Here is a 15,662-nt window from a genome sequence, read left to right as displayed (position 1 = left end):
AATATGAAAGTTATAGGATTGGAATGACATGTCTACTTGAATCATATAAGAAGGTGAAGTGCGTTTGATTGTAGCAAAGGAATTTTTTCATGAGGTATGAGCTAATGTTTTTTTCTATAGGAATTGCACTACAAGATTCCTATAGAAAATTTTCATATAGGATATATTCCTATGAATCAAATAACATGTATAGTAAATTTTCCCATAGAAACCAAATCCTACGCAATCTCTATGCAAATCCTTTAAATCGAAGTGAAGCCAAGAGCACGGGGTATCGCGGACAACCAAACATGCTTTCTTCTTTGGTCGAGTAGAGCCGAAAATTAGGTTGGCGAGCAAGCAACCAAACAGGACCTAGAAAATGTGTGTCGCTCGTGGATGTGTGTGCACACGACATGGTCCCGACTTGCTCTACTCCACGATGGTGCGTAAACACGTGTTGTGCCTTTTTCTTGGAAGGCTATCGATCATTTTTTTCCCCCATTCTTAGCGTGTATCGGTGACCAACACGCCCACCCACAGATCGTGCTCTGTCCGGTCAACTGTCGCAGCCGCCGCCCGCTGGCAGCCGCCGTCCATGGCAACGGCGGAGGAAGGGAACGGGGGAGAGGTACCACTACTACTGATTTGTCTCTCTGTACTTTCGTGGGTTGGCTGGGTGGTGGATTGATTTACATACATCTTTAACTCTGTGACCTAAAGATAGCATTCTTTATAGCTCAGCCACCAGGATTAGGGAGGCGGAGGCGTCCAAGATTCCGTCCAACTGACATGGCCGGAGGCGGCGTCGTCGGCGGGAAGGAGGATAGCGCCAGGGAGACCCAGCTCTACATCCTCGCGCTCCCCACCGCGGCGCTCCCCGCCGTCGTCATCTCCCGCCTGGATGCCGCCGTCCCGCGGAAGGCGCGCACCTGCCTGCCCCGCGCCGTCCCGTCGGCCTGGTGGTCGGGCAGGATCTCCTTCCTCCCGCCGCCGCCGTCGCCGGCTCAGGACCCGGCCAAGGAAGAGGAGGGGAGAAGGTTCCCCCGCCCCCAGCGCGTGCGGGTCGCTCCGTCGCTGGATCTCGACGCCGCCGAGGTGGGCGGGGGCGGGGAGAAGCCGGCCAAGAGATTGAGGAAGTGTCTGCACTGTGGGAAGAAGGAGATGAGGCGGGGCACCCTCTGCAGCGCCTGCAGTCAGACCGGGGCGCTGCCGGAGTGCCGTCCGGCTGCGAGCACAATCCTGGATTCGCCGCTGGTGAACCCGATCTGGGAACCCGAGGTGCCGGGTGCCATCTACCTGGTCAGGAAGTCAGCGGCGGAGAGGAGGCCTCACACTCACAGGGCAGAAGCCGCACCAGCACCTGCACCACGGCCAGTTACGAGGTGCTTGCACTGCGGCTCATCGGAGCTACCATTGTGGATAGAAGGGCCGACGGGGCGGAGGGAAGTCTGCGCGGCCTGCGGCATGCGGTACAAGAAGGGGAGACTGCTGCCGGACTGTCCTCCAGCAGCGCGGCCGATCATCAATTCCCCGCCGGAGAGTCGGATCTGGGAGCCTGAGGTGCCACCTCCATCTGTGTACCTGCCCAAAAAGAGTGCTGCTCCCTCTTGGCGCCTGCCCAAAAAGATTTCCAAGAAGAAGAAGAAGCACAAGGGGCCGGCGCCATGGCCGAAAGACAAGGGGAAGACATGCCTGCACTGTGGGACGTCCGAGACTCCGCAGTGGAGGGAGGGGCCAAAGGGGAGGGGCACGCTGTGCAACGCGTGCGGCGTGCGGTACAAGCAGGGTGGGCTGCTGCCGGAGTACCGGCCTGCGGCGAGCCCCACCTTCCTGCCATCGAAGCATGCCAATATGCGCCGCAAGGTGCTCCAATTGCATCGGAACCGGCAAGACATGTCACCGCCGGCTCCTGTCGACAGCTTTATGAACCTGCCTCCTATCCGCGACGACCGCCAAGCCAACACGGCAGGTCACGCCGTCGAGGACCCAGCATCCGCACCGGGCTGCACCGACAAGCCAATCGATGTGCCAAGCTCATTGGACTCGCTATTGCTTGATGGACCATCGGCACCGCTCATTGTAGAGAGCGACGACTTCTTGATTAGCTAGCCTAGGGAGAATAATTCACCTGAGTTGAGAACACTAGTCCCTTTTGCTTACTTTCTTCTCATATTTGTACCATCTTTTTTCTTTACAGTATTCACCATATTTCCTAGTGCATATACGACATATTAATGGTGGAAATTTTAAGCTTTTACCCTGTTCAATCACTGAAACCCACTGCACAAGCCCTAGAAGTTGTCAAACCCATTCTATGAATCTAGTAACCATCTAGGTTCAGCTTAATCAGTTAACCTTCTATGCAATTTAATCATTTTGAGTTCCAATTCCTTCTATTTTCATCAGTCCATGGAAAATAGTGAGTAAACTACTAAGTAGGAACTAGTTGAAATATGCATGGATGGCACATATATACGTTGGTGCTAGCATCAGAGATATATTTGGCAAGATGGCTCTGCCTAGGTTGATAGCCTAGAGAGGCTAGATTCCTCAGACTGGGCAAGATGGATTCTTGTCACTGAAACCTACCCATTTCTGGAGCTCCAGATTGGGCAAGATGATGATGCTTGTTCAGTTCCACTCCAGCTGCTGCTTGTGTCCCCACATGCCAAAAGCACAAACCTGTCAACTGGCTTACATTCTGCATGCTTCCTCCAATTGGTGATCTGCTCTGCCTGAAGCGAACTCCATTTGAGTATTTTCCCTTTTCACACAATGCACATCCATGGGGAGATCGTTCCAGTAGATTGGGAAATTGTTAGGTACATGTTGGCTTTGGGTGATCATCTTGGCCCCAAGGTGGAGAAGAACTTGATCTTGGGCTGTTTACTTAATGTGTAATGTACATAAAAGGTAATAACACATGTTTATACATTTTTTTTAACTAGAACAGCCGAAATTCTTTGAAATTCAAACCTGGTTGTGGTTAATCTGCTATAATGTAATCGCCACTAATAATATAACGAGAGTAACGGTCTTTCCACAGACCATCCACATCTGTTTTTTCAAATTTTGGGAGCAGACAAACATGTCAGGGTATCGCAGATGTGATAGTTTTTTGAATTTGCAACAGCCACATGTCTGAAGATAGAACTTGGGTATGCAGTACCTTCGGTGGATTCATCACTTTCTGTCTAAAGGTTTTAACATTTCTATTTGACGATGACAATATTGGAAAACCAGAAATGTAGCACACTGACTATTCCGAGCAAAAGGTGATCGGCAGAGCTGTTGGCTGGTGCTGGGAATTCTGACTCAGTGTCATATCAGAGAATACTGCGCTGAGCTGCTATCGTTTGATCAATATTTCTGAACAAGAGTACCATAGCTTCAAGAATTCACCTTTAAAACTCTCCATCTCAAATGAGGAACATTGTTGCCAAACATTAAGTGGGCCTCTTTGATTTGTAGGATAGGAAAATCAAAGGAATAGGGATAGGAAAGGACTGCAAATGTAAAACTTTCCTCGTTCCTTGTGCACAGGATTCAGAGAATGAGGTGTGAGTGAATTTTTCATTTCCTGTGCATTTTGCCTTCAAAGTGAGATCTGACGAAAAAAAAATCCTCTACTTTTATCTCACACCATTCCTATGAATCAAATGAGTAAATAGTAGCTTCTCTGGAAAATTCCTATTCCTGTACGTTTCCTCCAAATCAAAGGTAAGTAGAATGATATTGAGAACTACTAGTAGGCTGAAACCACATGCAACTTCTTTTCCAAAAAGATGTTTCACAAGAACGAATAAACTGAAGAGGAGCATAACTGAAGATCAATTGCATTGCATGTTCTTGCTTATTCACCAGATTACACCGTCCAGCCAGACCAAAAATAAATAAATAACTGTGCATAAATAAGCATCAACCACCACCCAACATCCTGACGGAAAAAGAATGGTACGGCAGGGCAAACACCCTTGGATACAATGTTTTTTTCTCGAAAAAACAGAAGAAAACTAGGCATAATAAACTTCTAGAGCTCAGTTTGTTGTCCGAATATAACAATATAAAACAGGAGGCCACACAGGGCCACGTGTGGCAAAGTGCCTAATCGGCGCGGGATTGGCCAGCTCGGGATGACAGGATGATGCCGACAATGAGGCCGTAGAGAGCAAGCGCCTCAGCGAAGATGAGAATGAGGATCATGCCAACAAACAGCTTCGGCTGCTGCGCATTCGCCCTGTAGACAATGACAATGATCAGAACAGGGGTGCAGTTTGATCGTTCATACAATTGGGGGAGTGATATAACAGTGGCATGCTTATGAAAAATGACTTCATCATACCAAGAAGTAGTAGAAGGAAGATCTTTTTGGATTTAGATAACCTTGTGCCAAGAAAGTCTAAGTAATTCTAGCTATTATCAGGTTTCACCCCATGAAACAAATTAGTACAAAGGAAAGACCTATCTAATATAGACAGATACTAAAGCCTAAAGCAGGAGTTGACATATGCATATCCAGTTCCAAGTTTCTTTTGCAGATGACAGGACACAGCATATCGCCAAAATATACAAATATAAACAACATAGCAGTATAGCGTTCTCGTCTCAGATGAATTATATAGCGGATTTGTATATAAAGGCCAGGACAAATAGAAAGTATACAGTTACAAGTTCAGCATAAATAAACATAAACAAAGGAGTCTTTTTCTCACACTAACAAAGATACATCACTAACAAAGATACATTATCTAAAATACGTAGCCTTGGGAAGAAGTAGCCATAGTGTCATTTTCTATATATCAAAATTAGTTTCTATGATAATTGGTACACCAGTCATATCATGTATACAGGACTGTAATGAGTTAATATTGCACAGCTTCACCCTGAGATTTCAGCATATTAATGAATAGTTATTGTAGTTCTAAACAACCTCTGTTACAGTGCTATTGTCATCTTTTAGAACAAAGAGAAGAAATGTAACTCGAACAGTGTGCTAACAGAGAATTTTAATGGCTTTTTTATGCACAAGGTCAACACTAAGCAAATTCCAAACAGATCAGGCTATGAAATTGGTCAGAACCATCCACCCAAACACTTGTCTTCAAATGCACACATGTTTGCTACAATTATGTAGGCGCACACATGTCGAGCAAAATTAACTATGAATAGTTAGCCTGGTTATAAACAATCTAAGTGGATTTGTGTAGAGAATGACCAACATTTGCCTATGCTAAGATGATAGACAAAGAGACAACAACAACAACATCAAAGCCTTGTTCTCAAGCATGTTGGGGTAGGCTACCAAAGAGAACAAATGTAAATTGAACAGTGATGCACAAGCTAAACACTGAGCAAATACAGAACAAATCAACTAATATATTCAGGCCTATGAACTGATCAGAACTATCCGCCCAAACACATCTCTTCAAATGCACATATGATAGCTACAATTATGTAGGCACGAGCGTGTGCATTAACAGGCACACTAACTATGAACAAAGTAATAGCATACCAGCGAAATCAATGCCCACAACGATAAGAAAAGAGAAGATCAAAGGGGTGCTTACCTGACTCCAGCATCACCAACGATGCCAATGGCCATGCCAGCAGCAAGCCCCGCGAGGCCACACGCGAGCCCAGAAGAGAGGTGCGCGTATCCGTCGAAGAGGAAGTATGGCTTGGCCTTGGGGTTGATCCCGGTACTGATGATGACGGCGATAATGAGGCCGTAGATACCGAGCACACCAGCCATGACGACGGGCACGATGGACTTCATGACGAGCTCCGGGCGCATGACCCCCATGGACGCCACGCCGACGCCGCTCTTGGCCGTCCCGTAGGCCGCCCCCATGCCTGCACGCCATTCCCCAAACAGATTCGAGATAGATCTCGTCAGCGATCGCACGGACTAATCCAAGCGCAACCAAAAATCAGATCAAACGCAGAGCGCAAGTGCAAGCGCGCGCATCGTGCTCGTCTGCTAACCGAATCGAACCGATGGAATCGGACGAGCAGCGCGCTAGCAGGGAAAGTGCCTAGGGAAAGTCCCTCCGCCGATCCGCACGGATCGGAGAAGGGACATGACGAGAGCTCCAATGTTCCCCCGATGGATGTAAGCTAGTGCGCGCGAATTGTGAAGAGGTGGGAGAGAATCGTACATGAGAAGACGAGCGCGGCGGCGGCGCCGAGGAAGCCGAAGAAGGGGGCGGTCTCATCGCCGCTGAACACCGACGACATCTTCTCGCTCCTGCACCTGCTGCTGCTGCCGCGATCGGGGGATCCCTCTAGCTCGTCGTCGTCCCGGGTAACAGAGCAGATCGAGCTTCTCTGCTCTGGCTATGGGATTTGGTTTCGGTTTTCTGGCGATCTGATCTGACGAAGGGGCGTTTGGGGTGGGATGGCAAGGAGGAGAAGACGAGACGTGGTGGGGTGCGATGTTCTTTCAAGTTGACAGTTTTGCCCCTCTCGATGTGGCAGCTGTGGTTGCCTGGTCGCGGGGCACCGCTGTCCTTGTCCGGGGGTGTAGATGGGGAAATAGGTGGGCCCGTGGAGATACGTGGTTGATGCTCTTTCGGCCTTTCGCGGATCCACGAGTCGTGCTAGAAGACCGAGCATTTTTTCAAAAAACAAAAACATGAATGGGAAATAGGTGGGCTTACGAACGTCTTGCTTCATAATGTCCCATCCATAGGGGGCCTCACAGAGATTAGCTGCTCGTGGCCGTTGGATCTTACCCCTCTGGCAATCTTGTCCATCCATTTTTTTACTAGTGGAGTAGTCCAGGACGAGGCCCTCGCGCGAACCCGTTTTTTATCCATGGGTCGATGAAGCCCTCCCGGCCCAGCCTCTCGCGTCGCTCGTTACCCTCCTCTCCCCTCGCCGTCTCCTCCCCTCCCGTTCCCGTGCGCGTGCGGCGGCGGCCGCCGCCAGCCCCTCTTCCTCCCCCACGTCCCTAGCCCACTTTCGCCCAATCCCCGCGCGAGATCCGCCCATGGCGGCGGTTTCCTGCCGCAACTCCTCTTCGCTGTGCCTCGCCTCCCATCTCTCTCCTCCCACTCCTCCCTCTACCTCATCTCTGATGGCTCCGGTCCGCCTTGGCGCGGCCACCGCGCAAGGCGCGAGCGGGCGTCGGCCTTGGGCGCGAGCCCCGCTATGGCACGCCCGTCCGCCCCGCTCACCGCCGCAACGAATCATCGCGTTGTCGGGAGGAGCCACGCCGCGAGCTGCGCCGGCTCGGCCAAGGCGACGAGGACCAAGATCCGGGCGGCGTCTTTCATCCTCGCCTTCCTCTCCCACTTCCCCACCGATTCGGGGAGAAACATGGCGACAGGAGCGACATGGAGCGACCGAGCGTCGGCGGCAGGAAGCGCACGCCCGGGCGGCGGCCGGCGGCAAGCGCGGGCCTTGGCGGCGGCGGCGCCCATCGGTGAGCGGCGACGGCGGGTCTCCGACGGCGGAAGGAGTGCTGCGCCCGGCGTCCGGACAAGCTCCCATCCTCAATCCGCGTCCCGTCGCTGTCACCTTCGTCTCGACGCAATGGGGCCAGGCCCTCCCTCGCACACGCTCATCCTAGGTTGGAGATGCGGATGAGGCAGTGTGGCGCTGTGTGACCCAGCTCCTACAGCTGCAGACCGAGATTAGGGAGAAGAGGCAAATTCGAGTACGCATCCGCTAGATTCCTTCATCCACGCCCCGCATCGGTCCAATGGCATGTGTAAACTTTTGCTCTCCTATCATTTGTTCATCTTCTACACCACTTTCCGAAGAGAGATGCCACACAAGGACATGGGAGACCAACGTGGAAGGAGGCTCAGCCAAGCCGTGGCCATGGTGCAGCTCTCTCCCAATTTACGAGTGTTCCATTTTGTTCAGATGTATTTGATAAATTTATCTTATATACTGGCTATGATGTTGCTAAATCCTGATTGCCTAGATATGTAACACTTTGTTCCACTTCTCTCTTTTTAGGTTTGTTTGTGGAGATTTTTTTATCTCGTGCCTACCAGTTTTTGATGAAAATCGTGGCAACCTAAAGGTGAATATTCATCCATGAAATGTTTATGCTCGCTTACTTAATAAATATTTCGTTTTTACTCGTTAATGCTTCGTTGCATACTAAATAATCAGATAAATGTCATGCATAGTCCAAGTACTTATAAGTTGTTCTCAGTTAGCCATTTCTTGGATTGTATTATTGTGTCCTCTTGGTCATTTGCATTCCGGTGGTTTGAGGAAGAGGGTCTAAACAATGTGTTTGTTGATGGTCCGTAGATAGGTGTACTAAAATGCAGTCTCCCCTTGCTAGATGTGCATCCATGGATGGAGCTTACCCGGTGGCCTTGCTAGATAGCTGAGACGAAGTTGTACTTGGAGTGAAGGTAAACAAAAGTAGCAAGCGATTTCTGAATTGTGAGGTTATGGTTCATACAAAACAATTTGTTGTAGACCTACGACAACAACTACAAATGTCTAGCTTTCGGTTCAGTTTATGTTGTGGCGCCAAAGTACACATCGGTTTAGTTCGAAATGCATAATTACTATTTGCAGTCCATGGTTAATAAGGTTCTTAGTTAATTTTCTCGTGTTTGTATTTTGTTTCGCAGATGATGATGATAGATCAACGATTACAAGTACTGAGCCACTCACGGAATATTCAGCTCTTCGGTTCATGTGGTTTTATCACTTCTTTCGGACCATGTGAGCTGATTCCTTTTCCTTTATATGCGCAGATTATTTACTTGCTTAGGCTACAATTTTACCTGGTCGGTTATTAATGCATGCCGAGATAAGAAAATTTATCCAGTGTTTCTTGCTATACCAAATCAGATAACTAACTGAGTATTGTAGTTATATACATCCGATGATTTTTATTACCATGTTTGTCAGCTATGGTGATGGAAAATCAAGCAGAGCCACTTGATTTTTTTTAGTCTATTGACGTTTTTTCTGTGGTTACCTTTGCTTCTTTGACTGATTTCAGTCTGATTAGTACAAGGGTGTTGTTTGCTGTGTAGTAAGGTACTGAGGTGCTGTTTGCTTTGCAGTACAAATGATTGCTTGGTTGCTTAAAATGCAGATGTTGTTTGCTGTTTAGCTTCCTTACTTGAAAATCAGAATTTGACTGCAAAATGGGCAGTCCACGGCTTCTCCTTAATTTGCACATCCTGGAAAAACAAAACTGGAGCTGTAGCCCCTTTTAACACCACACTGTGATCTAGCCTGCTAAGAGAAAAAGAAAAAGAAAAACTAAGCAACCCAGGACAGATTAAGTATTACTAGAGAGACATGCTCTAGAATAACTTTTACTCTACAGAAAATACTTTGGTTATATCAGAACCATATTCTAATTACTATTGTAATGTATTATGTATCAGAACCATATGCTAATAAGTATTGTAATGTATTTTCCTATTTCAATTGTGCTATGTATGCAGTTGCTGCCCTGCCTATATTTACGTGTGAATCTCTTGGGAATTTTATTGGTCACCCTCACGTGATGTTATATATTCTTATTCGCTACTTCTATGTGTCACATTTCAGCGTCGCACCACACTGGTAATCCGCAAATGGTTCTTCACTTTGTTTAGCTCTGTACAAGTCATCGATGAACCATATGAACCAGAATTAGACAGATACCGATAGTACGATTTTTGCGATCTGCCGAGCTGGTGTTTTCGCTATTATGGTCCATTTCGTTTCGACCATTTTGTCTATAATATTGTTTATTATCTTTTTATTTCAACTATTTTATCGATTGTTGTACAGGATGTGTTACTTGAGGTTTTTTTTTTAAATTCTTACCAAAATTGAGATAGCATTTCGGAAAAATTATCCACCAAAGATGATGCATGAGGAGCAACTAATATATCTCATTTCTATATTTGGTTTTGTTTCCTATGAAAGTAAACAAAGTTCCACTGAAACTGACAGAACATTCATCTTTCTATGGCCATCAGATTGAATAAGAGTTTGTTTGTGCTTATGTTATATATATTCTCGGAAGGTATGAAAGGTCATCAGATTGGGTAAGAGTTTGTTTATGTTTATGTTATATATATTCTCGGAAATGTTTGAATAGCGACTTATGTGGAATAGTTTTTGTTTAGAAAAATCATGTGATCTCATATATTCATGCCCTTACATAGTACCAATGACTTTTACAAAACGGATGCAGAGTAGTCAGCCATCTCATTTATGCTCTACACATGCTTCTATGTAAACCAGGGGCCTCCCTACATGTGTCATGCCATTCCTTTAAACATCGGCAGCCGAAGATCTTGGGAGATTGTTGTTCTGGTGTAGAGAAAAAATATTTAAATTGTATGAGGCCAAAGTTGTTGGCTATCTGATACATTATAGGCACACAAGCTGTTATTATTTGTTGATTCAATTCCATTATTATTTTTTTCCTTTTGTAGAAATTGAAGTTTATATACAGCAGCCGAATGAATCAAAATAATATCTCTGCTCTGCTTTTTTTGCAAGAATTAGGATTTCCGTTTCTCATGTGCATTATTACTCCATAGACAATCTCACTAACAAACGAATTGGATTTGAGCCATCCTACTATCCATTCTTAGTGTTCAATTTCATTGGTGAAAAAAGCCACCGCTCAACTTGCATCCCTGGCCGCCGGTACCGGTGTCGCCCGACCGCCAAAGGCGGTGAGGGCGTGCGCGCACCACTGGCAGGGGCTCCTTCGTGCGAAGAAGCATCGCCTTCCGGGTCGCGCGACCTCGGCGAGTCGGAGTGGAAGCGAGTGATTCGGAGCGTTGGAAGGCGTTGTGGCGCGGTGCCCGGCTGCGCGAGAGGTTGGCGGCAACGCTGCGGCCCGACCTGGGCTGGACGGGCCACGACCGTGCACCCCTCCGTTCTAATATCCTTCCACCGATCCTCCGCTGGTGGAGGACGCCGTGCATGCGAGCAGGAGCCTATTGTTGTTATGGTCTATAGTCGAGGGCACCTCCTTACCAAGTTGTATTCGCTTGGTGAGGACGATCGTGTATGTGTGTGTATCGTGTGTGTTCCCCTGATGTCTTCTTCCTATTCAATGAAATCGAACGCAAAATCTCTTGCGTTTCCTTGAAAGAAAAAACTAAAAAACATATTACCATTTTCTCACTTAATTTTTTATCACCGTTATATAAAATGTAGATCAATATGAATTCTACGGGGTCGTGCGCCAAGGCGCACATCTAAATCTAGTTCATGTAATTTTTCCCATTGCTGTGATTTTTCATCTATTGCTCTTAAAAAAAAGTCGTTCGTAAGCCGCTAACCCGCTTTGTCTCAATCTCCTTGGGAGGGAAGAGATCGGTGTTTGCAGTGAAGTATGAAAAGTTGGGTATGCTATGTTTTGCATGTGGGCTAATTGGTCATGAATACAAGGAATGTGGTACTGGTGTGTTCGAGGACAAGGAGCTGAAGTTTGGTGATTGGATCCATGCCTTTCCATGGCGTGGGCGAGTGGCTGGTTCAACACGGCCTGTTTCTAGTGGGCGTGATACGCCAGTGTATGCAGATGGTCGAGGTGCCATGAATGATTTTAATTCTTATGGGAGAGGCTTCCCAGGTAGAGGGACAGTTCGGGGGAGAGGCAACTTTGTTGATTGGCGCCACCACCCAGAGAGAAGGTTTAATTCTGAGGACATGGAGCTTTCTGATACTGCCTCTAGCCCCATTAAACCAAGGGATCATCACATGTCTGAGGCTGACAAAACCGCTAAGAAAAGACTAGCGTTTGAGCAATCTAGCTTAGAGGATGTGGGGGCTTTGGTACTTACCAATTCTCTGGAGGGATGTGAACACTGAATCTCTGGGGACAGAGGAAAATGGTCAACTAGAGAAAGATAAAAAGAGACACAAGAAGGAAGATGGTACATCTATTTTAGGAAATTATGGATCGGCGTCATCCTTTGAGGGTGACCGCTGAGATCAATGAGTTGTATTGGCTGGAACTGTCGGGGTATAGGGAACGCCTCAACAGATCATGAGCTTCTTGTTCTTCTTAGAACACACAGTTCCCGTTTGGTTTTTCTTTGTGAAACCCATCAGCAGAGTGATCGTGTTCGGTGGCTTCGAAATCGTCTGGGACTCCGCGGCTTCTTCGGAGTTGATAGTGCTGGTATGAGTGGGGGTCTTGCCCTCTTCTGGCATGAGAGCATCTTCATGGATATAAAGGACTCTGGTCCGCGTTTTATTGATGCCCATGTCCGGCTGAGCCATGGTGAGCTGCTATTTCATGTGACATTCGTTTATTGGGGAGCCAAGAGTTTGCGACCATCATCATATGTGGTCCATTCTCTCCACGCTGAAGGCGCCCTCGCCCTTACCTTGGCTCGTGATGGGAGATTTCAACGAAACACTCTGGCAGTATGAGCACTTCTCAGCATGTCCACGTCCAGAAGCCCAAATGGCAGCCTTCCGAGATTGTGTACAAATCTGTGAACTAAATGATCTAGGCTTCTCTGGACTCCCGTTTACTTTTGATAACAAGAGGGTGTGGGCAGTAGTAATGTTCGTGTCCATCTTGACCGGGCTCTGGCAGACAATAGTTGGCGTGATATTTTCTCTGACTCGTATGTGGTGCATCTAGTAAGTCCGTGTTCAGATCATTGCCCAGTCCTCTTGATGTTGGCAAAGGAAACTCGCCCTGCTCTTCAAGGATGATAGTTGAGGTACGAGATTTTTTGGGAGCGTGACCCGGCTATGAAGGAACTCATTGATACATCCTGGAGGGAACTTGGTCCGCTCGATGATCTAGGGTCTGTTACTATGGGCCTACATGTTATGATGCGTAAGTTGCATGCCTGGGGTAGGAAAAAGTTTGGCAATGTTACAAGAGAATTAATTCGACTTCGTCAGAAGTTGACAAACCTACATGAGGATGATGCTCCCCGCTCGGAAATTTGTGGTACGAGTGATATGATGAATGAACTTCTTTATAAGGAGGAAATGCTCTGGTTACAAAGATCACGGATTGCGTGGTTAAAGGAAGGTGATAGAAATACTAAATTCTTTCATAGGAAGGCCATCTGGCGTGCAAGGAAGAATAAGATAGCCAAATAAAAGAATGATGATGGAGTTGTTCACACTGTCCTATCAGATATGCATCGTATGGTTGTATCCTTCTTTCAGTCTTTGTACACCCGTGACCCCTCTCTTGATAGCAGTCCCATAACTGGTTTGGTCCAGGAACAAATCACTGCAACGATGAATGATAACTTGTGTAATGATTCTCTGACGCCCTCTTTCAGATTGGTCCCTTAAAAGCTCCTGGCTCGGACGGCTTTCCCGCACGCTTCTAGCAGGGGAATTCGGACATTTGAAGAGGGATGTGATTAACGCGGTGAGACACTTCTTCGCTACCGGTCTCATGCCAAAAGGTACCAATGATACCTTAATTGTTCTTATACCAAAGATTGATGATCCAACTGAGTTGAAAGACTTCCGCTCCATTGGATTGTGCAATGTGCTGGATAAGGTAGTTTCTAAATGCCTTGTGAACAAATTGAGGCCGTTGCTAGGTGATATTATATCAGAAAACCAAAGTGCCTTCGTTCCTGGACGGATGATCACGGATAATGCCCTCCTAGCATTCGAGTGTTTGCATTATATGGAACATGGTACGTCTGTGAATTCTTCTTATTGTGCCTACAAGTTGGATATGTCAAAAGCTTACGACAGAGTAGATTGGCAATTCTTGGAGTCTACTATGCATAAAATGGGGTTTTCTCACCGGTGGATACAGTGGATTATGGCATGTGTCACCACGGTGAGGTATTCAGTCAAATTTAACGGAACCCTTTTGGAAGCATTTTCTCCGACACGTGGTTTAAGACAAGGGGACCCTTTGTCACCCTTCTTATTTCTATTCGTGGTCGATGGTCTTTCTGCTCTCTTGCAAAGTGAAGTTGTAAATAATGGGATTTCTCCAATCAGGGTATGCCGAGGTGCACCGGGAGTATCTCATCTCTTGTTTGCGAATGACACCTTGCTTTTCTTTCGAGCCTCTATTGATGAAGCATTACGAGTGAAACAAGTTATGGACGTGTATGCAAAAGATACTGGCTGATACGTCTCCGACGTATCGATAATTTCTTATGTTCCATGCCACATTATTGATGATATCTACATGTTTTATACATACTTTATGTCATTATTATGCGTTTTCCGGAACTAACCTATTGACGAGATGCCGAAGGGCCAGGTGCTGTTTTCTGCTGTTTTTGGTTTCCGAAATCCTAGTAAGGAAATATTCTCGGAATCGGACGAAATCAACACCGAAGATCTTAGAATCCCCGGGAGCTTCCAGAACACCCGAGAACCGTCAGAGAGGGGCCACAGGGGGCCCACACATGGTGGCGGCGCGGACCAGGAGGGGGCGCGCCGCCCTAGTGTCTGGTGGCCCCAGGCCCCCCCGACCTTGCCCTTCCGCCTATTTAAAGCCTCCGTCGCGAAAACCACGAGGCGTTCGACAAAACCGGAGAAAACCTTCCGGAGCCGCCGCCATCGCGAAGCCAAGATCTAGGGGACGAAGTCTGCGTTCGGCACGCCGCCGGGACGGGAAGTGCCCCGGAAGGCTCCTCCATCGACACCACCGCCATCTTCATCAACGCTGCTTGTCTTCCATGAGGAGGGAGTAGTTCTCCATTGAGGCTCGGGGCATGCACGGTAGCTATGTGGTTAATCTCTCTCCTATGTACTTCAATACAATAATCTCATGAGCTGCCTTACATGATTGAGATTCATATGATGATGCTTGTAATCTAGATGTCATTGTGCTAGTCAAGTGGATTTTACTTATGTGATCTCCGGAGACTCCTTGTCCCACGTGTGTAAAGGTGACGAGTGTGTGCACCGTGTGGGTCTCTTAGGCTATATTTCACGGAATACTTATTCACCGTTATGAATGGCATAGTGAAGTGCTTATTTATATCTCTTTATGATTGCAATGTGTTTTGTATCACAATTTATCCGTGTGCTACTCTAGTGATGTTATTAAAGTAGTTTATTCCTCCTGCACGGTGTAATGGTGATAGTGTGTGCATCGTGTAGTACTTGGCGTAGGCTATGATTGTGATCTCTTGTAGATTATGAAGTTAACTATTGCTATGATGGAATTGATGTGATCTATTCCTCCTTTCGTAGTGTGAAGGTGACGAGTGTGCATGCTATGTTAGTACTTGGTTTGGTTATGTTGATCTGTCATGCACTCTAAGGTTATTTAAATATGAACATTGAATATTGTGGAGCTTGTTAACTCCGGCATTGAGGGTTCGTGTAATCCTACACGAGTTAGTGGTGTTCATAATCCAACAAGAGGGTGTAGAGTCTAGCATCTATCTATTTATTCTGTTATGTGATCAATGTTGAGAGTGTCCACTAGTGAAAGTATGATCCCTAGGCCTTGTTCCTAAATATCGCTATCGCTGCTTGTTTCTTGTTTTACTGCATCTTTACTTCCTGCAATATTACTACCATCAACCGCACGCCGGCAAGCACTTTTACGGCGCCATTGCTACTTGCTCATACTTATTCATACCACTCGTATTTCACTATCTCTTCGCCGAACTAGTGCACCTATTAGGTGTGTTGGGGACACAAGAGACTTCTTGCTTTGTGGTTGCGGGGTTGCATGAGAGGGATATCTTTGACCTCTTCCTCCCTGAGTTCGATAA

At 46.9% G+C, this 15,662-nt stretch overlaps 2 protein-coding genes across 3 annotated transcripts; one reads left to right on the top strand and one right to left on the bottom strand.

Annotated features, from left to right (window-relative positions):
• The first annotated feature begins 474 nt into the window (after positions 1-474).
• LOC124653001 lies at positions 475-2,239 on the top strand. 2 transcript variants are annotated; one of them, XM_047192050.1, is made up of 2 exons: positions 475-610; positions 724-2,239. In XM_047192050.1, exons 1-2 carry the CDS (start codon positions 578-580, stop codon positions 2,089-2,091), a joined length of 1,401 nt encoding a protein of 466 aa, XP_047048006.1. In that variant the 5' UTR covers positions 475-577; the 3' UTR covers positions 2,092-2,239. The 2 variants fall into 2 exon arrangements, with proteins under 2 accessions (XP_047048006.1, XP_047048007.1); XM_047192051.1 differs by having other exon boundaries at positions 524-610; positions 719-2,239.
• A 1,569-nt stretch (positions 2,240-3,808) lies between these two features.
• Positions 3,809-6,393, bottom strand: LOC124652291 (V-type proton ATPase 16 kDa proteolipid subunit). The gene is made up of 3 exons (XM_047191307.1): positions 6,141-6,393; positions 5,550-5,835; positions 3,809-4,219 (listed from the first exon to the last, which is right to left on the bottom strand). Exons 1-3 carry the CDS (start codon positions 6,217-6,219, stop codon positions 4,087-4,089), a joined length of 498 nt encoding a protein of 165 aa, XP_047047263.1. The 5' UTR covers positions 6,220-6,393; the 3' UTR covers positions 3,809-4,086.
• Between the last annotated feature and the right edge of the window lie 9,269 nt (positions 6,394-15,662).

This window comes from Lolium rigidum, chromosome 5 (assembly GCF_022539505.1).
Source record: "Lolium rigidum isolate FL_2022 chromosome 5, APGP_CSIRO_Lrig_0.1, whole genome shotgun sequence".
In the NCBI taxonomy this organism is placed as follows: domain Eukaryota; kingdom Viridiplantae; phylum Streptophyta; class Magnoliopsida; order Poales; family Poaceae; genus Lolium; species Lolium rigidum.
The sequence above is the reverse complement of the archived record's forward strand: the minus strand, read 5'-3'. Positions and strand labels throughout refer to the sequence as shown.